Raw genomic sequence first — 27,841 nt, forward strand, 5'->3', positions numbered from 1 at the left:
TAAACCCTGCATCAGGCTGTTCTCGAGATTCAGAGAAATATTTTCTTTAWAGCACATGAGCTAGAAATATAAGATCCCATCCTGCTTCTCATTATCTGAATTATCAGTGGCTGTGACCAAAGCATAGCCCTGTATTTAAAGAACTAGGTTTTTTTTTTCTTTTTTACTTCCCGTGTAACTAATAAAGACTCCTTGAGTGGTGATCTGAAAACATAGACTGTACACATGCCAGGTGCTGTTGCTGAAGGTTGCCTTGGCAGAAGTGTCCCTAACCTAGGGACTGGATTGGTCATGTCTTCAGAATATCTGAAAGCCCCTGTCAGTTAACAGGAATCATTCAGTTGAAGTCAATGGATGTTGTTTTAGGCCTTTAGAGCCCGATGAGCCATTTGCTTTCACAAACCTTTCCTTGCGACAACAGAGGTGCACTTTATTTCCTTGGAGCAGGATTTCTCATTCAGTGATCTGTGATTTCCCCCAGGGCATAGGGGAAGACTGGAGTGGTCTTAAGACATGGAAAAGATGGTTAAATATTGAAAGAAATGATACCTTGCAGAATGAATGCAGACTGTTACAGAGGATTATTGTGATCAGTAAACTGTACTATAACAATAAATAAAAGAATACAAATGTCTTGATATCAAGCAAGGTGATGCTCTTCTAAAAAGATAACACCACTCCAAGAAAGAAGATTAGAAGGGGCTGCATGCTTGACATAGAAGGTGACATGGAAAATAATATCTTCAAAAGCAGGAGTCAAATGTAGAAGTGAATATTTATTTCTAAAGAGGTGAGCTCTGGTGTATGGCATGCCTCAGGCATGCAAACTTCTTACTGTAACATCCTGATTCCTGCCAGGCTGTCAAGTTCCTTAATTCCCTGGGAAAGCAGGTTGGCAGGCCTGTGGTACTACTCTCAAAGGTTTTTGTTGTCTTCTGGTGCCAGAGGGAGAACATTTTGCAGTTCTCTCTGGTCTTTCTTTATTTTTTGTGAATTCCTGGAGGGGAGGAGGTTGGGTCACAGTCTTTTTGCAATTAGACATGTGTAAATAATGGATTTTTACTTTCCATTTCTGTGATCAAAAAGCTGAATGTATTCTATATTCCTCCTGCCCGCATTGCAGAACTGTACAAACCCTTTGGTTTGACCTGAATTATTTCATATAATGTGAAAAAATTACTGCAGGTTTTTCCTTACCATTCATCCATTTAATCTTCTTCRCTCTTTCACTTACATTTGAATGCAAAAAAAAAAAAACCCAAACCAAAAAAGGATAAAAGTAGTGATTTTAAAATCTCAAAATTTAATGGTTCTATTTCTTTTGAACCTGATCCTCTGTTTTTTATGTGATGAAATTATCACTTGTGCTTTGTACAATGGAAACCATTCTGGCGAACATACTATTCTCTAGAAATTAAGATGTGTTGCTGTCTAGAGTTGTACTTGTGAGAATTTTACCTATTCTACCTTGTACATGGTTACTAAATCACATTTTTTGAAGCGCTCTGAAGTAATAACCAGAATAAAAAAAGCCCTCTCTTCTTTTTAAGTGCTAACTTTCTTTCTGATGGATAATTTTTACCTGCTTTAGACAGGAAGATTTTTTCATGCTCTGTAGTAATAACCTGACTTCAGTTAGATGTGATTTGTTTTAAATATGTTGCACATTTCTTAGCATATATCATGACTCTCTCTTTCAATGGGAAACAGTTCTTTTTTTACAATCACATTTATCTGTTCTGGCAACCTAGTATTACAAATATTTTTAAAATTTATTTGACTTATTTTGTGTAGCAAATGCTGTATGAAGAGAGACCAGAGAAAATTTTGCAATATGTACAAATTGTTTGTAAAAATACGCTGTTTTATTCAGCAAATACTTTTGTCTAACTATAGAGGAGTAGGCTATTGATCACTTTTAACAAATACATGGAATTTACCATACAAGTTTCAGGAATATTTTAATACTTTTTTCTGATAATGCTGCCAAAATAATTCTAAGAACTTGAGTAAGGTTACTAATATTAAAAAAATAGTCCTTCAGGATTATTTATTTTTGGAAATATTATCTGATTGAGAATATTGTGTTTATTTTAAAGCTGTTGTGATACTTCTCAGGGCTTCTGGAAGGCAATCAAGGAGAAACAATTCACATTTCTGCCCACTTTAAAAAAGAATGAGAAAATATACATTGCATAGATTGTACATTTTACATAGATTTAATTTAGAATGTGTAATAACTCCTAGAGCTGTTAACAGCAGTCTCTTATAAAGAGGAGTTCTGGGTTATATGGCTGCAGGTGCAAACCTAGTTACTCAAACTTGTGGTAGGAGGAAGACAGTCAGTTTGGTTCCATTTGAGAGAGAAATGAGAGGCCTGGATTTTTCCTCTTACTAGTCAGAACTGTTGAAAAATTGGTAGTGGTTGCCAGTGTAGCGTAGTGTAGTGGATGTGAAGGAGCTAAGAAAAACCCATAGAATTCAGGTTAACTGTGTGAACTTTGTTATATTCATAGGTATTGTGACACTGTCATTGTGAATACGATTCCTCATAATATTTTTCATTGGTATTTTTCATGGTGTTTTTCATTGAGGCACACAGAAGACTTTACTGCATGAGAACACTAGCCATGCGCTGTTAATATACCTGTTATCCGAACAGAACCTACCTTATTAATTCCCAAATGTGGAAGGTGCTTGGGGCAGGTTGTTAAGCAGTCACAAGGATGAATGTTTGCTTTGAATTCCCTCCCTGCCTCTGCCACCAGAGTTGCTGTGGGATGCCATGTAAATCACAAAAACTGACACAGTCTCATTTAGTCATTAATCATGTATTACTGGTTTTGTGAATGCCCAAACTAAGGCACCTGTGGCCAAAGCTTGTATAAAGTGTTCACCACTGCATTAAGATATRATGGGAACAGTGCTTTAGGTATGTGCAATAAAAACTGTTAAATGCACTTGACATTGAGAGGTGTCAAGATAGGCACTCAGAATTAGTCTCTCTTTGTTCTCCACTTTCTTACATGAAAATAATAGTCTAACCTAATCTTGCAAAGATTATGAAAAAGAGCATAAATAATATTTGCAGGGCAGTAGGTGCCATTGCAGTGAGTGATGAATTATGCACTTATGCTAGAAACCTGTTTGTTTGTAGGAGAACATGGACTGCATTTATTTCTATATTTAGGCCTGACCCTGCAGAAAACTTTGTTTTTTCTCTTATTTAAATTACTGTAAAGTCTAATTCTTAGTATAGTGATCAAACAGCCTGTGGGAAAGTATATAAGAATTGGGCATTATTGTTCAGTCCAACACGGTTTTCAAGTAACGCTATCTACCTGCCTTTTGACATGAAATTAGTAAACAAACAAACCATTCTAAACAAATCATGTCTTAATCTTAATTCTGTTTTATTTATTTAAGTTCCTCTTTGGAGCAAAATATAAAAACCTCATTGTCGATTACTTTACTCTGAGAGTCTTATAAATGAATTCAGAGGTAAGATATGGTCCAAATAAGCCTTTACACATTAAAAAACATCAGTGTGTGAAAGTTAGGGGCTTCAGTTCCAAACTCATAAGTGCCAGCCTTAGATTGAACTCTGGGCCAAGCTCCTCACATTGTGAATGACACCTCAGAATGTGTCAACCAAAACAGCAGCCAGGTAGGCAGTGTCACAGACTGTCCCCAGCAGTAGCCCTCAGCTAACCAAGAGGGAATTTCTGGGGCTGGGGTAGGTCTGTGGTGTGTCTGAGGTTCTCCACACATTTCATGCTCAGTGGTTGCTGGGTGAAAGGCAGAATCAGACCCAGTGTTTGTAGATGGTTGGCTGCTTTGACAAAACGTGTTGCCTCAAAGCCCCTGAGAGACCTGGGTAGGCACTGGTAATCTCTGAGCTGTGTTCCAGTTTAGGGATGACCTTGGTGTGAGCCATGGAGGCCTGGCAGACCAGGGCTGTTCTGAGCAGGCAGAGAGGCACCCAGGGAAACTTTATGGGCAAAATAAAACTACACTCAGCATTAGGYAGGAGACAAATGAGAGTTTGCAGCATTGCAGCTTTCGTGCCTTGGCTCCATCTCAGACACCATTAAATGCCTTTTCTCTATTTGCCAGAAGACATTCATTGTAATGCAATAAGTTGAACCTTGATTTTTCTTCTATCTGCCTTTTATTTTCTTTCCTTCTGTTGTCCTTTTTCCTATTATGGACAGATTTGGCCATTGTCAAGTTTTTTGCATACTTGGTTGTCTCACTCTTTTGTCTTTCATTTGCTGATACAGTAAACTGTGCCAGTAAAGCAATTATACAAAATTGTGTATAAGGTTTATTGATACAAAACAGTGTTCATCACAAACCTAATTGTGATTCTTAACATCCTTCCATATACTAAGGTTTTTGAGATTTTTTGGATTAGGATCTCTGTGGTTAATATCTGTTACATTTAAACCTGTATTTTTTTAGTAGATAAGGGAATATTTAATGTACACATCACCGTTGACTTTGAAAGGATGCAATAAATAAAAATAGTGAATTGGAGGGGTTCAGATAATGATCTATGTGCTTTCTGGTAGTGATTATAAGAAGTCCGCTTTATTACGTATCTCATTATGTTACACTGTTACCTGTTTTACATTACAAAAGATAATAATGTACGGTTGATTGTGCACCGAGTCTAATACAACACAAAGATTAAATACGAAGATGTACATTGTAATGAAGCAAATAAAGTATATCTCCATATTGAAACCCAAGAGACAGTGGGTTAAAACTGAATTGACAGATATGCTTTACTTAGGTTTGATATCTGGTGTCCACTTAAACAACTGAACTGATTCAGCAAAAGAACAGTAAAGCAACACTTGGTAATACTTTCACTGAAGCCAAAAATCCTATTGGCTTTTCTTAGTACAGAACAGAGCACTTAGAAACGTTCCAAAGCTGGTATTTCTCCTTCATGTTTGCATTCATATTTTCTGATTTCTGCCCTACTGCTTTCCTTGGAACCCTGGCTGGGATGTAATCCTACTGCAGAAAGTATTGGCGAGTCAGATATTATTACTAGGACTGACATTTAGTAGAGTCTCATTTACGTCAGGTCATTATGTACTGCAGGGAGAGACCTTCTGCCACAGTCACTAGAAACAAAGCACACACTGTTTCCATCAGGCAGTGTTTGAGGAGGAGGGAGAATGAAAAGTGCCTCTCCTTCCTATCCCCTTGCTGGTTAGTAGTTCTCGGTTCTGTGTCACCTTTGTACGAAGGAAGTGCTACGGACTGTAAGGACAGGAAGAAGTAATAACCTGGCAGTGCTTTCTGCTGCCTCCCTAATCAGGGTCCCTGATTCAGCACCCTCCAGTGCTGATTTATGAAGGTGAGTCTGTTCACTTGGTTCACTCCAGGTAGTGAAATGTGTGAGCTGTGTTATAATGAACAGGGCAGTCTGTGGCTTATATAAACAGCTTTAATTTACTGCTTTCTGAAAACGGAGGCCTGAAGCAGTCATGGAGSTTTCAGGAATGTTAATTGTTTGTGTACATAAATGAGCTTAGGAATGGTCGTTTTTGCAGTCTTCCCATAGCTCATTGAGGGTAGCGGTGTCACTGCCAGAGAAAAGAAGGGAGAAGGATTATTTTTTTTCTCCACAGTCTACTAATATTTTCAGGGCTTGATATAATGTGCCTTTAACAAACCATGAACTTCTCTCCTACTGAGTCACTGCGTCCTGCCTACGTTCAGTGTAGGCAGAGAACCATTATACTAATCCACTCTCGCGTCATATCTCTAGCAAACACATTTTCTTCAAATATTTATTTTGATACAAGGAGTGCTAAGTTTTTTATTTGGCAACACAAATAAGCACGAGATGGTGACTTCTGAACTTTGTAACTTTAATTGTGGTAGTTCGGGTTTTGAACTATGGTATATTTTGACAAAKGTGTGACAGTGATATTTGGCTTTAAGGGAGTAATCCTGCCACCTCATAACAACCTTAGAGACATTGATTCACCTCTCCAGGTAGGAYAGGTTTAAAAGACAGATGCTGAAATTGGACTTTTGCTTTGTTTTTTAACAGGTACGGTTATATGCAAGGCCTGATGCAATCCGAAGAGGATCAGGGGACTATGCTCTTAATATTACAAGGAGACTCATAGAATTTTATGAAGATTATTTTAAAGTGCCCTATTCCCTGCCAAAATTAGGTAAGATTTCCCAAAGAATGTGAAATTAACCAGAACTGAGAGATTAAGTCAGACATTTAAAAAGAATTCTAAGACTGTAATGTATTGAATTTCAAGTCAAGAAATGTTTGGGTCAGTTTAGAAGGATCAATAAGTAATAAGTTTTTGTTTGTAGAGGAAGGGAAGCCAAACTGTGCTTTCTCCAACCTGGAACTGAAAGGAGCAGGAAGCAGACAGTATTTATGTTTGTTAGACAGAGGGTAGAGAATCTGAGACCTTTCACTGATATGTGGGCTGGGTTTTTCTTTGATTCTGGATGTTGCCTATTTTGGTCCTTACTTCCATGAGATAGCCCCTGGAAGATGTTTGTTCTGTTATATTTCTACCTTGGTGCCTCAGCCATAAATGGGGAACAGAAGTGAAAATATTTATGGAAACTGGAAACCTGTAGCAGTGCAAGACTGTGGGTTTGTTTTTTATGATTCATATGGCTTATTAATGATGATTAGTGCACAAGCTTAATTGTCTTGTTTATTGAAAAAAATGCTGTGAATTTGTTTTGCTGTAACCTAAATGTAAACCACATCAATTTCTGCTATTTTTTTAAAAATAGTTTCTTGTCCTTCCTTTCACCACAATCAGGTRTTCTATTAATTTTAGTGATATTACACCCTCCCTTCTTTGGAGCATGTTTGATAAAGATTCAGAAAAGCCTATTGCTCAGCAGCGKCAAGGGAGCGTGTATTTGATCAGAAGTGTTAGAGTTGGAACCACAGGTGATCATCCCAGGAAGTTAGGGCTTATTTAATTAAATCCCTTGCCTGCTGAGTAGCTTTATTGGACTTTCAGCTAATGGTGTAGGAGATAGATAATGTAATTGATGTTTTAGATGTGGGTATCGCATGACCATTTCTATAAGTATGTTGTGACATTTATTTCTTGGTGTCTTTTAATAAGGGGTTACAGGCAGTGTTCTAGAGATTTATTCAGATAAGTTAAACAAGCATATGGCATATTTAAGAATACACAAACTTTCTGTGTATACTTTCACAGATGTCTTCAAGTATGTTAATAATGTCTTGTAAAGGATATCCTAGAGTTACAGGGGCCACAGTTTAGAGGGTAAAAAATAATCAAGAACTCGCTGTTGAATAGAAAAGATGAACGTAGAATGGTTTTTGTTGTAAGAGATCTTAAAGATCATCTAGTTCCATCAAAATGTCAAAACATCATTACTTCAGGTAGTTATTGAGAATTCCAGCTGTTAGCAGTGGTAGTGACTGTATCTGCTTCAGAATATCTTTGAAAATTGCAACATACGGTCTTTAAATCAAGATGCTATATCCATTGTCATTATGCTGTGGCATATCTTTTAAAAATATCTTGGAAGTAAGTATGTTCCAGTTTGGATCATTTTTGGAACAGAACAGGAGGAATAGTCACAAGTAAAACTAATCTTTTCATTGAATAGGTGTAGTAAAATTGTTGAGTTACTAGGAAATGCTGTTTGAAGACTTTAGCTATTCAGTAGTGATAATATGAAAATAATTAGTATAGCGAGTAGTTTTTTATATAACAGTAAAGTTGAATTTATTTAATGTAAATCTAGGAAGAAAAATAGTTAAACTCCGTGGTTTTTGAACATTTAATTGCATATTAATACAGGTGTATACAGTTCATCCAAACATTGATATCTATGTTTAAGCATGTGCTGGTGTCCTTAAACCGAAAAGACTGATGAGTTTTTATTTTTGTTTTAAACCTGAAAATAAATTTTAAGGTTAGAAGATTAGGGACAATAGTGTGATGGGTGAATAGAAGGACTAAAAATGGTAATACTGTAATGTATGTATGATAGGGATTTTGCAGTAATATTGAAGAATTTCCTAAATGAAAAGAMAAAACAGCATTAACTGGAGCAGTGGGAAAAAAAAAGCAGTGGAAAAAGCATGCTTATCAGGAAGATGTGTTGATGCTGAAAGTAGACTTGGGCTGTCCAAAAGCTTAGGACTCACCTGATTTACTATCATCACTGCAAGGAATTGAGTACATTATTAAGGTTTTTTAAAAAAAAAAAAAGAGTTTTTTTTTTTTCTGACATTTCAGGAATTTTTCATTTCACTTCTAAATGTGAAAGTGGGAGTGAAAAATGAAACTTAGAAAGCTTTTTAGTGTCAACATCAGTTTTGTAGAAAATGTTTTGTTTCAAACATAGATGTTTAAAAAAACCAAGTTTAATGTACTGTCCAGTTCTAACAAGAAAAAAACAAATGTAATTTTTTGGTTGAAAGCATCATTTATGCTTACAAAATAATTTTCTGTTGTTGAAAATACTGACCAGTTTACTGTGGAGGTGCTGTACCAGCTACTGAGTGAGACATTGTTAGTGCCAGGGGTGTATGCTGGGGTCTTTGTGTGTTAAGATTTGGAATGGTAATGAATGTGAATTGGGAATTTCTCTAACTTGGATTAACAGTTTCCATAGTTAAAAGTTCTACTTAGCATGTAGGTCATCATACTCTGAACTGGAAGGTGCTTGTGTAAGGTTTCAAATCAATAATTTTTGGATTAATTTCATTTGTGAAAAATAAGTCATGTCTTTTTAAAAAAACTAGATTTTTCCAAGGTTATAATACTGTCATTGTAAACACCAGTTAAAGTGATGAGTAGATAAAGTAGATAAAGTATTGGGTTTTATTTACTCTAAAAAGACATGCAGAAGGGTTTTAAATTATATTCCTATGGCTAGTGAATAGAAGATACTTCTTTATATCACATAATTATTTTTAATCCTGTTTGCACTACCAAAAAATTGCTTTGTAAGTATAGAGTCTTTTCTTATAAGAGTCTTTGAGACTTGAATAGTCTTGAATTTTTTCCCCCGAAGCCCTGACCAGTTGCTGTTTTGAAGAGCACACAGATTAGAAATTCAAAAAGAAAAAAATCATACTGAAAAAACTCCTCAAAACAGAGGCTTCCAACGTCAGAGTAAGTGACACTTTGGGGGATGATAGGGTAATCAAGTGCTCTTGCCATGTGGGCAGTTGTGATTCTTAAGTTATGAATGGTTTGAGGTGGAGGGGCTGCCTGCCTTTTCCAAGCAAGACTCCACTGTGTGTGGGGTCACATGAGAGTGGGGTGGTGGTAACTCCTTACTCGCCCTCCYGGTCACGCTGCTTTTGATACAGCCCAGGATACRATTGACTTTTTGGGCTGTGAGCACATGCTGCTGGCTTGTGTCCAGCCTCTCCTCCACCAACACCCCCAAGTAAAATACTTTCAGATTTCTTAAAGTCTTTTTCTGTAGATTTACTCCTATAGTAAACTTGGGAGTTTCATCTGGTATCTTTTATGTGTTTATTGTCTTGTGGATTTTTTTTTCCTTTACAGGTACGTTAGGAGTACTAATTGCCTGCCTCATGCAAAAATGATATGGTTTTGTTTGCGCAGCATAAAACACTTTGAAGTTGTGAATGCAAAGTCTCAGAAAATTATTTTCCAAGGGATTTAGTGAACATGTTGCACAATGGAAGACAAGATTGGACCATTAACATTTGCTCATGGAGTATTTTTAGAGAACAGGATTCAGTTTTTAAAGTGTGTCACTGAATTTTCTTATGAGGTAAAAAATAATTAGAAAGAAGTTTAGCAGGGGAATGTTCTTGTTCTGATTTTTAAGAGAAACTCAGGTACCTCTGTTCCATTCCCTGATTGTTGACCGTGAATATTTTGGTGAGAGAGAACTGCTGCTGCCTGGTGCAGTGTGAGTCATTGCAGGCCCAGGAAAACAGTGTTGAGATGCTGTTGTTATGTTAGCCAGGTGACTTGCTGTGAGCTCTGGTGATTAACTGTTCATTTTGATTTAAGTGCTTTTCTATTAGCTTGACTCCTAGACAGTTCCTAACCTATGCATTGCAATGTTGCCTTCTGCCCTCCTTGATCTTCCATCATCATCAGCAGCACTTTCTGTGCTACCGCTTGTTCTTCCTTGTCCTTCCTCCTGCCTCTGCTGCTCCTTCTAGGGTGAACCTCCATGTTGTTGCCTACATTGTCTACCTAAGTTCTGTTGAAAGTTTTGCCATTCTACCTTCTACTTTCTCTCTAGCAGGGTGAGGCTGCCTGCCACCTGTCCAACTCTGACCTGAAGTTACTGTACAACACCAAGCACGATAGCTTGTTTTTACTTCTCTGTCTATAAAGCTAAAGCATTAATTAGTAATTTTTTGTTCCTGTTTTTACTGTACTTGAAAACGGTCATCAGTTTGGTTGCCTTTTAATTTACAGGTTGCAATCTGAAAATTTAAGGTTTCTGGAATGAGGAAGGATGGGAGAGGGGACACTAAGAATTTGATTCATGTGCCTAAACATGATTAATTGCTCCTGCTAAATGCCATGGGTATCCTGAGAACGCTTTAGTACTGTCCTGGTGGCCTCCAGATGAGATTTTATTGGKCTATGGCTGGCCCATACGTGACAGTTTCACATGGTTTTATTGTTTTTTGAATAATTTGAACATGTTTAGGCAGCAGAGTTGAAGCCTGTGGTTTCCTTTGACCAACTAAATGAAGCCAGTATAATGGTTTTGCACACAGAGGACTATTTGCTGATACAGATCATTCCTACACGGTACGATCTGTGTCACTTCTTCCTTGGCCCTTGAAGCCTCTGTTTTTAGATTTGGGGTGTGGGTTGGTTTTTTTTTTTTTTTTCTGTTTTTTTTTTTTTTTAATTTCTAAGATGTGAGCACTTCAAAACAGAAACTGGTCAGGACATCGGGGGAAAATTCCAGCTCCAGCCATACGGAAAAGTAATGTATTTTCTCAGAACAATGCTTTGAAATAGAAAAAGGACCTGCGAATTACTATACTGAAACAAACCATATAGGAAATCAATCCATGGTATGATGTTAACAAAACAGGGAAAAAATAGTCATCACTTACGACTTACTCTTACTGGATTGCTCTAAACTGTTTCAAATGATAAAACAATTATTTCCATTAGTGAGTTTAATATGACTCACAGTGGGCATTCTAACAGGTTTTGTAAAGGGATTCCTGATCTCTCTGTGTTGCATTAGCGTAGAAAGTCTGCTATTGCTTTGTGGGAAATGGAAAATGTTACATACAGGAATAAAGGAGCTTTATACAGAATAAAAATGAATGGATCCTGGTGGAAATAATCCTCTTCTGAATGAAATGTTTTCTTTTCATTATGAAAATGCTTTTCATTGTGATTTCCACCCTTCTTAATTGTGACATGTATCAAATCCATACCTCTCAAACAAGGTGACTAAATCTTACAGTGTCCCCACTGGCTACTTGGCTAAATCAACTTGACTTTTAATTGAGAGATTAAAAAAAAAAAAAAAACCGACAAAAAAACAACTCACAAACCCAAGATGCTTTTATGAGAGGGTAATAGGATGTGAGATTGTGGGAGATTCCCAGGAAATGTCAGGGCTGTTTTTGAGCCAAGAGAATCCTTCATTGGAATGTAAATACATTTTTTCCAAGCTGCCCTTCAGTATGTAATTTGAGTGGTTAGTACCAGTGTAGAACTGGGTGCACTGAGTTTCAGCAGGATCTGTTCTTGGTTCTCTACCCTGTGAGAAACACAGATGCCTTCAGAACAGGATGCATTTCATCATGAGTTAGGAGAAATAAATCTTGACTGAAAGGTACCAGTTAAGGTATCTCTCCCTATTACGCAGAGAGGAAACTARTCTGGCTAGTTTAAATTTGATCTCTGTTTTTTAGCTAGATTAAAGATGAGGTGAATGAATACTTCTGTAGGATTTATAAAAAGGGCTAAGATCTCTGACAGACACAGAAACACCACAGAAATGATGGGCATCCCCCAAAAACTGTGAGCTTCTACTTGGTATGAGATGGTTAAATGCCTAAAAGCACATGAATTCAAAATACTTTTGAGATAGCTGTGGCTGAAGTAGATTTCATTATAGTTCCTTTTACTCTGCCTGAGCAGAGCTCTCATACCTGATTGACCATGTCCAGCTTTTGAACTCATTTTATTTTCAAGAGAGGCCACAGAACAATTTTAATAACCTGGTAGGTTTGACAGTTGAGGGGGTTCATCAGAGGCTTTGGCCAGCAGCTGAGACTTTTCATAAAAGCAGCTGCAGCTTTCTCTTAAAGGAGCGTATGCAGGAAAAAAACTTAAGCCTTGGATCCACAGTGAACTTCATGTTTGTACAGCCATTRTGAACAGTAGCTTTTATTATAGAATAGGGTCTACATGTCATTCGGATATTGTGGGAGCTGCTTTCTGTGCGTGGTATGACACTGTGAGAGCTACCATCCAAAGCTCAAACTATATGGCAGAAAAACAAATACAGAAGGGTTTGGAGAAAAGATAAATGATAACACTGAGGATACTGTGATAGATTTAGATGGTGCTTGAGAAGAGGGGTGTGTGAATCCTTGGGCAGCGTGTAGAAAGATTGAGTGCAGTAGAATGTGCTAAACCAATAATTTTTTTCTTTTGAAAACTGTACCTATGGCATTTAATTTGAATGAAGCAGGAAATGCAGTTGATCTATATCCGAGTACCAAGGAGAAAGTAATGGCCTTTTCTCTCAGAATTGAGGTAGAAACTTGATACCATCTACATCAAAAATAGTACAGAAGTGTTACACAATCTGCCTAGGTGTATTGTCTTTTGGTGGAAAAGGAAATGGCTGTTGTTGACCTAATAAAATGTATAGTCCCCCTATGCAGTCTTGTACGTTGGGAATTGGTTAAACAACACCTTCAAGAAAACTATATTTTCACAAACAAAGCTAGTGGAACAACATAAAATGGAGTAACATGATCATAATGACACAATTTGAGTAAATACTAAAGTTTACTGAGGAGTTGCTTGACTGTCTGTAATTTTGATTTGTAATCGTATGAGAAACTTTAAACTATTTCAAATTCAATTCCTGGAAGTTACAGTTTTCATTGAACCTTGCAGACTCAAATGGAGATTGGGAAGAAACAAGGATACTATGGTGACTCCTATTTTTTCTGTTTTAACATGCAAAGTAGAGGCTTTTCTGAAGAGTGAAGCTCAGTAAAATCAAAGTATTGTGCTGCTGAGAAAAAAGAGAAAGTGTCGGATTAGAGTACTGTCAGCATCAAACATCGACACAGTTCACTCAGACTTTTAACGTGCAGTTTGAGTACAGGGCAATTCTATTATTTTTAAAGAATTTTTGCTGGGAATTGATTGAGACAGGTAGATTTACATATGTCGCGGTGAGCAGCAGCAATATCTTTCACTGGTATTTTCTTCTCATTCAGCATTGTGGGTTTTGGCCTCCCACATTTGACTTGAAAAGTGAAGATGACTCAGTTTCAGGCTGAACTCATAAACAAGTTCAAATGAGTGTACAAGGAATTATAAATCAATACARTGGAATTTTTTTTCCATTCCCTTCTGAAAATGCATTCTGTACAATTTTGGCCCTGCCTGATGTTATACTTGCTGAACCTTGCAGTTGCTGTGTTTGGTCTCCAATCCTGGAAGAGCTAATGCCTGTTCAGGGTCTAATTTCAGAAGCACATTTTTTTTTTTTATCCTGAAAGTCACACTGTGGCCTATTTCCTTGCTCAAGACAAGCAAAAAGCCTTAGAAGACATTCTCCTTCATCTCCCCCTCACTGGGGGCACTTAGAGCTGTTAGGGTTTGTGTAACTCCTTGCCTTCTTTCTCTTAGTGTAAGCTGGATGCTTGAAGAGTTGTTAGCAAACTGCTTTAGGATGCTTGACTGTAGTTTCAGAGCTCATCTGTACCTTCTGCTTACTCAAAGTCTCTGGCTGGAATGAYAATTTCCATGCAGAAAGACTAAAAGGTGATTTAAGCAATACTTGCATTGTGTTGTTTCTTTTGCAGAGGTAGCAATTGTTTTCACAGCAATTTTGAAAATACTGCCATCAGTTTCAGGCTGATTATTAGGACTTTTAAGAGTGAATTTATTTATTTTTCATATCAGTATCATTGCTAAAAGTGAGTGAGAAGAAAAACAATTGGGTTTTTGGTTGTTTGTTTTCTTTTTTTTTCCCCTGCAGCACTGAAGAAATGTTCCTGTTAACTTCCATGTTCTCAGTTTTAGAAGGATTGTGCTCCTTTGGGGTGGTTTGTTATGCTCTCCAGATGGTGTTGTGACAAAGTTTGTTTTCCATTAGATTCTGATTTGAGGGCAGCAAATATATTACTTTGAGAAACAGAAGTTTCATAGGCAAAACTGATGAGAAAGCACTTTGCCCACTGTCTCACTGACACTGATTTATATTTGGCTTTATTTTCATATGCTTGTTTTGAAATATGAATGTATTTTAAAATGCTACTTTATTCACACATAATGTACTGCTAAGGTCATGCCAACTCCATAATTATCACTTCTAAGAACATTCTTCTTCACTATGAACCTCATCCCATAAAGGAAATAGATGTAGGATGTACACACTCACACACACAAAATAATAATGTAATTAATATTCTTCCTAGTAAATCTAAAAGGTGCGCATTACTGGTGCAGTGAGGGATAGAAAAGTTACCACCTACTGAAAATCTCCTGATTATTAGAAACAGTTAAAAGTCTTTATGTAGATGTACATCTTACTTTGGTACTATAAAAAAACCCTATAGATACAGATGTAAAGATGATACATTTTCATGTATCATCAAAGAATATGAGCAGTTTCTTTCAAGAGATTATGGCAGTGTCTTGAAAAGATCATAACACATTAAAGTGGGACTTAAGAAGGCCAGAGATTTCCATTCATACAAAAGATATGAAAAAGTGAATAACTACTGAGCAGAATAACTATTGCTGCTGCCTAGATTCTGCTGGCTTAGTTATAAACCTTCCACCTGTACTAGCTAGTTTCTGTAAAGCTACTGAAATTGAAAGGGATGTATGCGCTCACCTTTTATTGCTTTTGCTAAGGATATTGTAACTGAATAATATTCTAACACAATGAATTATGCTACATTCGCAGCTCCATGCCCGAAGCAACTTCATTTTTACATTAAGAAAACCAATGATTTTCACTGTAACAATAAAAATATTAAGGTGGCTGAACAACTTTCATTTAAACAAGTGAATTACCGTTGTGCATTTTCCCCTCACCCCACCTTGCTTCCTGTGTGCTGGCAAGCTTCTTAAAATGGTATATGGACATTGAAAAAAATCACTTAATTGAAATTCTGTGGAGATCTCTGGCAGGTACTGCTAAACTCGCTTTCCCAGTTCTATCCTGCTGTATATGAATCTCCATTCCTTCTAATTTATTTAAATGCCATCTGCTTGTGTATTCAAACCATAACATTTCCAGATTCAGGATCAGTTCTGTGAAGACTGCGATTTCCATYGCTCTCTCTGATTCTTATCAGTAACACTTCTTACAAAGATGTCTTCATGAAGATGTATATTTGTCATAGTGATAGCACACTTCAGAAAGTGTATTAAGCTAAAACAACTCCCACTGTTCAACTAAAAAATATGTTTCTTGTCATATGCTGCTCCTCATTGGAATTAAACTCAGGCAACATTTTAATCTAAAAAAATCCAGTTGCTTTTTCTCCTGGAGTGTTTGGCATGACTACATGTAGTTGTTCTTCTGTATGTTACTGAGCAGTTGAAACCTGAAATGGGTGGGAATGGGACGGAAGGGGACGCACCAAAGAATTTAGAAATGTCTTAGGGAAACCCTTAGATGAATCTTTAGAAACTGTTTCCAAATAGTCCCTGAGTTTGTGGCTTTGTAACTGATCCTGAGCTCTGCAATAATAGAGTACTCGGACTTAACAGTGAAAGGGATCACGCCAGAAGAGCTTCTGGTGTGTATTCTATTCAGCAAGGGCTTTGGTCTATCACTAACACTGACTAGGTTTCCTTTTGGAAATCATGATGTAAAAGCACATATAATTTGACAGAACATTAGTTACACATGGCTCTTTATAATGTGGCTCCCAAACAGTAGCAGAATTCAGTGGTTGAATTCCTCAAAGGAAATTATGTGCGATGTTTCCAGTTATAGTACCTAAGCACACTGTAATCACTGTTTGCATGCAATGCATTTGCAAATGGAGAAACAKCCCAGTTCTGTTGCTCTATTTAGAGGCTGAGCTGAAAGCCAAAGAGGTAAAGGCAGGCAGATGCTTTGCTGGTCAGACCTGTATAAAGTGTTCCGTTGCCAGATGGAATTTGAGTATGTATAGAARCAGAAAGCAGCTGGAACTTGCATCCTTTCATGGCTGCGTATTGATGATTAAGTTTCATGTTAGGGATACATGAGTGACTGCAATATTTCCTGCTTTAAAATTGATCTGAGAGTTTTTTCTTCCTAGGGTGCTAATTCTCAGGTGTGGAAATACATAAAGCTTCACAAAACTCACAGCCATAACTTAGATACATAGAAAAATGTGTTACGTGTTCTTTCATTGGTAATGTAAAAATTATTGCCTAGGCATCTTTTCTCTATATTCTTGAAATGTTTTAAGCTTTCCTTCTGTCTTAAGGTAATCACAGACAATCGAATTTTATGAAGAAGCAGGCTGTTACTCAGTAACAAACACATGTATTAGAGATGCAGTATTATGCTTCATGCTGTATCTCCAGGATTTTCTGTAGACACCATAGAATAGTTTCCTTGTGATTAAAAGCATCAGAATTGTACAAGCTACGATTGATAGCAAAATGACCTTATGTAGCTCTTAATGAAACCTTCCAAAGACAAGAATGTTGTCAGGTGATACTGAAAGATATTTGAAATAGCTCTAAGTCATTCAGAGTAGCAGCTTTCTATGATGCTTATACTGCATTTGGGGACAGCTGGATTGAAGTCCAGCCCGAGAAAAATTTGTTGTGTTTTGTCTTTTCCAGTGTATTTCTTTAAAAAATAAAGAGGAAAAAAAAGCTTGTTCTTTTGCAATCAAAATACAATTGCTGTGTGACAGCTCTGATGTGGAGTATAAAATGGTCAAGTCCAAGTACACAGCTGAAGGATAATTTAATGTTGCAATAGTGAAGTGGAGAAAAATAACATTACAAGTGAATAAAATGTAATTTTAAACAATAAAAGCAATTTTTCTTACAAGTAGTTCTAACCTCTTGAAATTTTACATATACTTGTCTGTGAATGTTCCTTTAATACTAATCTCTCTTTCCAACCATTGATGTACAAGTAGACACATGCAAGCATATATATCCTGGGTGTATTTTGTGATGGTAATCCTATAATTAAGGTTGTAAGGACACTTATCTATAGATAAAATTCCAGTCAGTGCCAGCCAGGCTTTTGTGGAGGCTCTCCCAAGCTATAGGTCCCACCTTTCTGGTGTCATATGTAATGGGTCTAAGTCTGATCATGGAACCAGGAAGTGTGCACCATGGGATAGGGAATCTGGAAACAGTGCCTTACTTGCAAGCTCGAGATGAGTTTGGACATGTGGATWATGAGAAGATTAGGTGTGCTGGGTTTTGCTGGTGTGGAGTTAATTTTCTTCACAGCAGCCAGTATGGGGCTCTGTGTGTTTTGTGTTTGTGCTGAACACAGGGTTGATAACTCAGGGATGTTTCTGTTCTGCTGAGCAGGGCTTACGCAGAGTCAAGGCCTTTTCTGCTTTTCATATGGCCATGCTGGTGAGGAGACTGGGGGTGCTTGGGAGGTTGGGAGGGGACAGAGCCACGGCAGGTGACCCCAACTGACCAAAGGGATATTCCAGACCATATTACATCATTCTCATTTATATAAAATGGAGGGAGAAAGGGGTAGACATTGGGAGTGATGGTGTTTGCCTTCCCAAGTCACTATTGTATGTGATGGGGCTGTGCTCTCCTGGGGGTGGCTGAACACCTCCCTGCCCGTGGGAAGTGATGAATTCATTCCTTGTTGTGCTTCRTTTGTTTGCACARCTTTTGCTTTCCCTRTTAAACTGTCTTTATCTCAACCCACAAATTTTCCAGCTTTTATTTTTGATTCTCTCCTTGGTGCCACTGGTGGGGAGTGAGCTGCTCTGTGGTGGCTTGGCTGCGGGTTGGGGTTAAACCATGACATTGTGGCAGTTTTCAGGCTCTTGCCTCTTGGTCCCATAGAGAAGATGGGTCTTGTTCGCTTGTTTGCTGTCCTTCATTTCTGAAGTCTCCTAACCCTTTTCTAGCTGCCTCCTCCACTTAAAAATGAYCACTGCAGTACTTTCTCATCAGACCCAGGAAAGATCAGGCAAGCAGACTGCCCTACATGCAGTTTTGTATGACTTTAACTTCAGTGGTGTAAAGTAATTTTTTTCTCCTTGATTTTTTGGAGGTAATTTTTAACCAGCTCTTTCCAGAGAACTTTTTCAGGCTGGTCCCACAGTTTAGCTGCACTGCTCAGAAGCTGTTGCTGGCTGGGCTATTCAGAGCTTCTTCAGTCAGCTCTGCTGCTGGTATGCATGAAACTATTACCCTGGAATATGTAGTCACAGATGGCACAGCAGTGTAAAGTTAAKTGTAATTTCAAAGTAACTTGTAAGATTCTGGTTGTGTGTGCTATCAGAGTCAGGGTCCTCAGCCTCAGAATGCCCCTGACTGTTGTCTGACAGCAGAGTCAATTCATCTCGAGGGAAAGAACTGTCTTATACTCTACCACCAACAGCTCATGTCCATTATTCAAGTAGTTTATAAGTAAAAGTTGACAGACATAGAAATTGTAAAATTGTTTCCCTTCAATATTCATATTTAGGAAGAAGGCTCCTATAGAGAGGTAATAGGACTAGAGATAATATAAATATGTATATTGTAATATAAGCGTCTCTCTTCATATCAAAACTTTTGACTTGACAAGTAAGCTATTTTATATTTTGGGAGGTGATTCCATGCAGAACCAGTCTTCTTTGATCTGTAAGACTGGTGAGGTTCACTGAAACTCATTTTAACACTCCCAGCTGGGAATTTGCCTTCACTGTACATCCAAGATCAAGCATTTTGACCTAAGGATTATGAACAAGTCCAGATGGCACAGTGCTACTCTATCCTTGTGTGAAGATGGAAAATTCCTGATGATGTTGCTATTGGTTCATGGCATTAAAATGCAGAACCACGCAGGTATATTTAAAAGTTTTTTTGAATATCTTTATCCATCGATCATCACCTGCATGGGAGAAGCCTTTCTTCAAATTGCTAAAACCTCATTTCTGATGTAGGTCTTTATAAAACTGTATTCTTAATGCAGATAAACACCCGCATGTGGTTGGGATGTGTTCAGTAAGACATTTTTCCTTTATCCTAATATCGTAGCACTGTGTTCTTCCTTACACTAAGCATACTAGTGAAATATGTGCTATGGAAAGGTAGTAAATTTTCATTTGTTGGTGGTCTTTGCTCCATACATGTTTAGGATTTGTCAGTAGCTCTGTGTCTCATGCTCTGATGGAGAAGTTGCATGAGTGCATTTATCTCGTATGCAGTTCCTTCCTTTCCAATGACTGACAGTTTTCTGGAGGTGTGTGTGGAGTATCCCAGTAAAGCAAAGGCATCTTCTTCATCCTCTCACAAATCTGTTGCAGGGGACACGTTTTCAAACACACAGAATATGTTGCATTTCTTTCAACGTGAATGGGTTGTATTTTTGGTATCGTCTATATTACAAAGTTGCACCTGTATAGATTCTTTCTTTTATTCTAGTAGATTTAGTGAAAAATGAAACAGCAGATGCACATGTAGAATTTTATAATAAAAAAATATTGAAACCTTGGCTTATAATTTTCTTTATGCTGATCACTTGATTTTGCTTCAAAATCTAATAATAATATTTTCTCCTCTTTGCTGTCTTGGGGAGGATTGACTGTATAGACTTGATTGCTGAGTGTCATTATTACAGGGCTAATTGCCTTTGTCATCGTTTTCTGCTATTTCTGGGTGTACCATTTCAGRATGGCAGTGGCTTCTGTGTCAAGCTGTTTTCTCATTTGTATGTTACATTTCTGTGTGGTGTACTATGCTTTTCAGACTCAGTTAACAGGAAGCTGAAGCTGAATCCTGTACCTGATTGTTTAAAACTACCATCTGAGATTTACTTCAGATTTAAAAATTATGTGTGCTCAAAACATAATAAAATTTTAATGGGTTTTAGCAGTGTACTAAGATTTCTATTCTTTAAAAAGAATTTTTTTCTAGCAGCTAGAATGGACGTGAAAAAAGGATGTTCCCCCCCTTCCTTTATTTATCTCACCTGAAGCCGCACTTTATGACATTTGGGATTATGGATTTGCTTGGACTTTATCTTGAATTTTTGGTTTGCCAGGTGGACTGAACAGTTTCATCTGTGGATGCTGCCCTCTCAACACTGCAATGATAAGTGCTGCATCCCTGCCAACATGATTGTGAAGGCAGTACAGTTGTAACACTCAACAGCATATATGTAACCTTTTGTTTACCTTCTCTGCTCTGGACATTATTTATGTCCACTGGAGCTCTTCTAACATTGAACCCATCTCTCCATCTTTAAACTCTCTTGCAGCAATCTTTGCTTTACTTCCTTCCATGTTTTTTTATGCATTGTGATGAACACTGAGATGGGGAATCCCAGGTGCTCTTAGAGGAGAAATTCAGTGATGTTGGACAGCTGCCAGGAGCTGGGATGACTTGCAGATTGGAGAATCAATATGAACTGCCTGGCTTTATATGTGGGCTACCAACTGGCTGTCCTTGGTACTCAGTATGCATGCTTGATTTATGTTTTAAATGGGATGACACTGAAACATATACTTGGAAAAGMTGATTTCAGACTAGAAGATAATGTAGTCTGCTTGATCTTAAAAGGTGATGTCTCTTTGAGGCGTTGAGTTTATCATAAATCTGATTTAGAATGTTTTTAGTTAAGAGATTTTATTCAATTGGATCAGACTTTATTATCTTCCTTTATGTTTCTTTTAGATGTTGATGTAATTAACAGAAGTTAATTTCTTTTCCTTTCTTATTTGCCACCCAGAGCAAAAATATGGTACAATTTTAGAAGATGAGATTGGGGAGCGTTTTTAGGCTGTATTTATGTAGACAAAGAGCTTTTTAAAACAAGAGTTTAGAATATACAATTGAGGTATAGTGTATGATCAGTGCACATGGGTTTGTGCTTAAATTTCCCATTACTGTGTACAAAAACTAAGTAAAACATATTGAGATCAGAGTACTTAAAATTTTTTTTGCACTCATCACTATTGATTAATGTACCATGCTACTAATAGCACATTTGTGTATTGTGGCTGTCTCAACTAGGCTGTAATCCCATCAGCTCTCATCAATCAAACATGGACAGGCACAACCAGAATTTGCATGGAGGCTGCCTTGTTGGGAAAACAGTCTTTTAATTCAATTTATGTTCTGCTTCTGACCAGCTCTGTTCTTCTTTTGTAATGAAATGGATGAAATAAATCCTTCCCCATGTCAGTGCCTTAAAATAGTTGCTCATTTGGTGAAGTATAAAAATGGATACTTACATTTGGTGAAATTTGTCCATTGTGTAAGTTGTGTAAATTGTCTCAATGATTCTCTCATAACTAAAGCCTCAGTAAGCCAAAACCACTTCAGAATAATAAGTGATTAAGTCAACATTGAAGTGCTATAAAATTTGTCATCAGTCATTTGTTATCCAACCTAAGTTCTGTAGTTCAGATAAAATATAATTTGTAGTCTTATTTTTTCTTCAATGAAATAATGTTTTCAGATGCACAGAATTTCTCTATGTTGTCTATGGAATATATGTTGCATAGAATATGAAATTAAAGTCTTGTACTGTGTGTGTCAGAATAAATTACATGCTATATATATTTTCATATGGTGATGGGTAATGCTGAAAGAATATGTTTGTGACCAGAAATATTTGGCATTATTAAGTATAATGGCTATGAGGCTGAAGGCTTTATATGAGCTTGCAAATTTGATGTATAAAAAGATTAACAGTGTTACTAACGGGATTTTCTGGAATAGGCAACATTAGAGTGTAGAGTGATATCCAAAGATGTTAAATATATTCCCACTGAATAACAATTGGAAAAACATTCTTTATTTTGTGGTTAAAAATAATGTTGTTGATTTTTGGATTTTTAAATAGCAGCAGACATTTTTTGAAGAAAGGCAGTTTTAAAATGTATCCAATGGGGTTTTTTTAAGGCCTGTTAACTGGCATATCCTCAATGGATATAGAAAACAGATTTTTTTTTTTTTTTCAGCAAGAACATAATGGAAGAGTTGTGCAGCCCTGTGGATTCAAATGAATAATTTGTCAGTGGAGATTTCAATTCAGGAGCTATTTCAACAAGTTGTGTTTGCATTTAAGTGCATGGTTATTTTTTGCTGACTCAAACCTAATATGTTTAAGTRCCTCATTGCCATGAAATTTCAAACACAATAGGTGGGAGATGCCAACAGGTAATTGGTATCTGCAGTGGTATTAAATGTACAGAATTTGGTAGCTATCAATGTGCTTACAGAAGAAGTGTTTAAGATCTATGTAATAAAATATAAATGAAGAAAAAGTTGAACTAGATGCAATACATTTTTTTTGCTTGCAAGAGACTTCACTTTTGAACTAACTTGTAAGCTGACCTTTTTGGCACTGACTGGGCTTTATAATTCATAAGAATGGAAAAAGTTCAGGTGGTAAGTAATGGTTTGCAATTGGCTACAGTAAGCTTTCATGGCAAAAATATGAGCAATATTTAGAACAAATTTTCAAACACCTTTTTCCTGATACCTGGTTGTAGAAGAAAGTGTTTTTCAAATTTCTTCCAATAGGAAAGAAGAATTTTGTAGAGTATGTCAGTTAATGGAAGGTGCTTCAGATAGAGTTTACTTTCACTTGTGTTTGATGGAATTTTTGATACGGATTTTCAGTTGTAAGTAATCCTTTCCTCTCAAATTTGTGGCTGACTTCCTGGTTTACATGCCCTTGCCTACAACGACAAGTAATTTGCAAATTTTATTAAAGTGCATGTACAGTTCATAGAAAGATGATCTTCTAATTAATGTATCATRCTATTCAATCTCCAGGAGTACTAATGTTCATGTTGGTGCATGGTGCAACTGGTTGGGGTCACATTCTCACCTAACATGGGCCTGAGGAGTCTCTTGCTCATTTGGACAGCACTGCAGTGTAGTACTGCTCTGTACAACACTCCCCATCAGGATTTTTCCATCCTTAGCAAGAATAAGAGAGCATTAAGCCTTTTTGTCATCACTTGGGTTTCCAAAAAGTTACTGCCTTAAAAACCAAATCTTAGGTTACTCAAATGTAGATTCAAATTAAAGAGAAGATCAGTTTGCTTTCCTGACTGAAAAGAACTCTTCACTTGTGCTTTTGAATCCATGGTCTCTTTTTAAGTCCACAGAGCTGGGAAGTCTTTCTTGTTGGGTCCTCTCAGACTTTATTTTTGGATGTAATTATACTATACATTGACAGCTTCTGGARAAGTCTGGATTGTGAAGCAGCTCTGCCCATTACTGCTTGTTCCCACTTTTCCCACACAGGAGCCATTAAAAAGGGTTATTAAATTTTGCTGTCAATCAGCTTGTTGAAATGATTCAAGTGGAAATAAGCTGCTAGTATAGATTTTCTTGGACTGTGGATATTTTTAAAACATAAACATTTCAGTTTTTAAAAGATACATGAAAGGAGAAAACACTTTACATCAAATACTTAATACCTGTCCCCCCTCCAGTATTTTGTATATTAATGTGAGAGAATATCTCATGAAAGAGTGCCCAGAATCACTTAAAATGCAAAAGCGATGGAAAGAAGTCAGCATTTCTCTAAACCAGATTTATAATCATTGTGTGGTTCTTTGTCAAATCCTTTTCTAAGAGTTGGATTTTTCCTGTGATTGGTTTGTTTTCTTTTGCTTTCTGCCAACAAGCTGATATTTTATTAGCTTTCAAGTGTTTTTCTGTGCATTCTTGGCATTTGTGTGCAAATGCATAAGTAGTTTAAGCATCTAAAAATTTCTGTTTGCCTTTGCAAATGAGGCTGAATTGAGTCACCACTTTTCAATGTCTCCGGGATAAAATTAAGGTAACTGGTAAGGAACAGATTAAGGTAAGTGGTAAAGGAACAGATTGTTATTGTTGCTAAAAAATCGTTAATCAGGTAGGAATTGTTATACCTCTGKTTTTTTTCCCCTCTCATGCCATGAGATCTTTTGTCAAGCTCATGATGACAAGACAGCAGTGAAAAAGGTTGTTGAGAAGAATAGGGCACTAGTCCCTTGAAGAACTAGTTYAGGGGCCCCTATACACAGACATCTGAAGATACTATAAGCCAAGTAAATTATGTCATAAGAGACAGAGTCATTTGCATTAACTTTTACTGGCTGACAGAGCAAATTGTCTTTTCTATCATGTTGTAGAGAATTTACATTATTTGTTAAATGATTTCTAGAATAGAATAAAAGCATCTGGAGGAAATAATCACAGAGAAAAGCCCAAGGGATAATCTTCAGATACAACAAAATAATTGGAGCTTTAGCTGTACAGGTTGTTTGAAGCRTAGTTCCATGCCCAGAGGAGCCAATGGGAGAAACCTGAAATGGTTTCCACAAACATYGATTCAAAGCTTTGAGCTGACAGAAACAGCAAACCAATTTATTGCAGCTCTTCTCTATGTAAAGAGCAATACTGTGTTTTTATCAAGCAATTTTACAAGCTCAGAATTTCTTCACAAGCTCTAATCCATCTCTTAATGCTAGGCTTTGGACCAAAGAATGTTGTCTGACCTTTGTTGCTTTCTTCTGTGGCTAGAAACAATCTTTATTGCAAGGAAACACTAATAAATCCCTAGAAAGAAGCTGTCTGTATAAACTGATTGTCTCTTCTTGTGTCAAAACCATGGAGCAAGATTCTCAAGGCAGCAGTCTCTGTGCAGTAGCTGAATAAATTGATGTCCTTTTCTGAGAGTAGATCCACACTCTGGCAGGAGGCTCTGGTAGATGATGGGCTTCCCAAACCAGTCATGTTGTTCATGTGAAGTAGATTTATTGAGCCCATGTGCATTCAACACGCTGGCAGCATTGCAAAAATGACGTGCCTGGTGGGCTCCTGAGGGAGGGACTAGTATTTTGCTTTAAATGTTAATAAAGACATAATTTGGAAATGTGGGGACACCATATGGCACATGGCAAAAAGCTTCTTCAAATTTCGCTGAAACCCTGTTCACTAAAAATCTGACTCCAGATTTAAATTCGTGGATGGTAGCTGTGAATTTGTGTTCCCTTCTGGACTGGAGAAGCATCTTGTGCATCCCTGCATAGCCTGTAAGTAAATACATAGAAATCTGTCTGCAGCATGGATCTTTTGCTGATCGTGTGCCCCTATCAAGTTGTTGTGTTGCAAACAGGCAAGATTCCTCACTGCTTCAAAGGAGGGGGCTGAACTTTACACCTGGGTTTCTGTAGGAGACTGCCAGAAAGGCTTCCCTTGGTTTCACTTAGAGAGGCATGGTTACTTTTTCTTTCATGGCATCACCCACATGTTCTGGCTGCAGAGTGATCTGAGGAAATGAGGACAGGAATGACATTACAGCAGCATGATTAGTTGGTAGCTTTTTGTGTTTCTTGAACTGTAGGAAAGAAAGCCAATGGCATGTGTACATTGCTGCTGTTGTTGCTCCGTTATCCCACTCATTAGTGAATCWGCATTTCTAGAAGGAGATTGGTTGGTCATATGTTGTGTTACCTGGGGAAGTGCTGAGTGAGTAGGTTCTTCCTCCTAGCTGGCACTGCACTCTGAACACCAAGGAGTGTTTCCTTCATTGTGGTGTTCTTTTGGAAGACAGCAAAGAAAGGAATTGAAAAAAAGGCAAAAGTGGAGTTTACTTTAACTATTGGTATTTCACTTCCATAGTGCTTGCATAAGCAGCCCAAGCTCTCTCAGAGATTGGGGGACTTATTTTTTCTCCATGTTCATTGTGAGAAATGTCAAGTGATAGAAATATGTTTTAGTCATATTTCTGTCTGTTTTCCATGTGTTCTTCCATCGCATGCATGTGGTAAATGTATGYTGATTGATTTGTGGATCAGACTCTTCAGAATCAAAGTTGTTACTTTTTGTACTATATGTTAAAGGAAACACAGAACTGTTCTTTTGGGGTCAGGTTTCTGAAAGTTCTAAGAATGTCTACAGTTAGCTCTACTTGGCACACATGCGGTAGTGGCACTCTTCAAATAACTGACCAACAAACAAGCATAGGCAAGCAGGAATACTTATATATCTCTGAATGCCGCTAATTGTCTTTTTCTTTCCCCAATCTGAGATTTCTTTTGAAATGCCATTGGACAAGAGCCCCAGAAAGATAACTTACACACTTATAAATATTTTCACAGTAGTAAAAGTGAATAAAAATATCTTGACTTGGTAAAGGAATGAGCGACCTGTGTTTTAACAAATAGTACTTCTTGGCCTTGATAGCTTTCATTGGTCTTTAAGGAGTGGGCAGGAAAGAAAATGTGCAAGTAGGAGAGACTGAACCTAGACCTTAGTGTAGTTCATTGATTTGAAAAAAAAAAATTTTACTTTTTGCCATACCTTTGCCCAGAAAGGAGAGCAGAAAGGAGAAAGAAGTCATAGAAAAAGGGCGCATTGTAATTGAGARAAAGTCTGACAATTTAGGTATGACATGGTAACCTGTTTGCTCTAGCTACTTAAAAATATGAAAGTCGAAAAATCTGGATGCCCTCAGTTTGGTGCTTACATTAGATGCTACTACTGAGGTCCAGAAGTAACAGTAACTGTATCAGTCATTTCAGTTGTTTCTATTTTGTGGAATACTATCATGCAGCTGTTATTTCTATTTTTCAGACTGTCAGTTCCACATATTTCCCAAATCCACTCAGTTCCTTTTTACTTTGTGTACTGATAGGGGCCATGCCTAGCTTTACTACAGACAGTTCTTTCCCAGAGCTGGGTCTTAGCAAATCCACACTGTCGCTGGGGAGGCAGATTAATTTGTAAAAGCCAATGTTTCCAGTTCTTATCAAGGCCAGAACCTTGCAGGTCATGTGAAAAGGAAGAGTCAGATGAATAAAAGCATTAATTTACAGTAGATAATCTGRGACTCTTAGAGATATGTCAGCCCTCTTGCTCTAACACATAACACCTGCTGATTGACACGGATGGAAGGGCAGAAGGGAGAGAGAGGCTAACAAATGTAAAACAGCATCAGGTTGTGCTGTAAGTTTTTTACAGCTGTTCATTCTCAGTGGTGCTACTCTTTGAAGCATTGGGTAAAATAAGATGCAAGAGTTACATGGTTACCAGAGAAGAGGAGGGATTGTATTTCCTAATTCTGAGTGGAAAGTCAGTGTAAGATATTTTTAGGTTATCAGTGTACCCTTCCAGACAGGATTAAGATCAGTTCATCTCAAACTCATTATCATCCCAAAGAGACTTGTTACCGCCATAGTTGSTCTCAGTACAAAGACATTGCCTTTGTGTGGGTCATACACGTCCTCTATGTGTATCTCCATAAAGTAAGAGATTAATGTGTTTCAGTCAATGTCAGGCTGTGAATATGGAATGGTTCAGTCTTCAGGAATGCGTCTTGTGCCTGGTAGAAAGTAAATTGTTGAGGGTTCACTCGTTGTCCATCCAGACAGCCAGCACTTTTTGTTTGTCACCTCTCACAT

At 37.4% G+C, this 27,841-nt stretch overlaps 1 protein-coding gene across 1 annotated transcript in view; it reads left to right on the forward strand.

The window, feature by feature from the left end:
• TRHDE (thyrotropin releasing hormone degrading enzyme) overlaps positions 1-27,841 on the forward strand; it is a 196,463-nt gene that overhangs the window by 30,551 nt on the left and 138,071 nt on the right. The window contains exon 3 of the mRNA XM_057377926.1: positions 6,077-6,203. Coding sequence (XP_057233909.1) covers positions 6,077-6,203 — 127 coding nt within the window. The remainder of the gene's footprint in view (positions 1-6,076; positions 6,204-27,841) is intronic.

This window comes from Malurus melanocephalus, unplaced genomic scaffold (genome assembly GCF_030028575.1).
Source record: "Malurus melanocephalus ecotype Western Australia unplaced genomic scaffold, MMel_1.1 scaffold_10, whole genome shotgun sequence".
In the NCBI taxonomy this organism is placed as follows: domain Eukaryota; kingdom Metazoa; phylum Chordata; class Aves; order Passeriformes; family Maluridae; genus Malurus; species Malurus melanocephalus.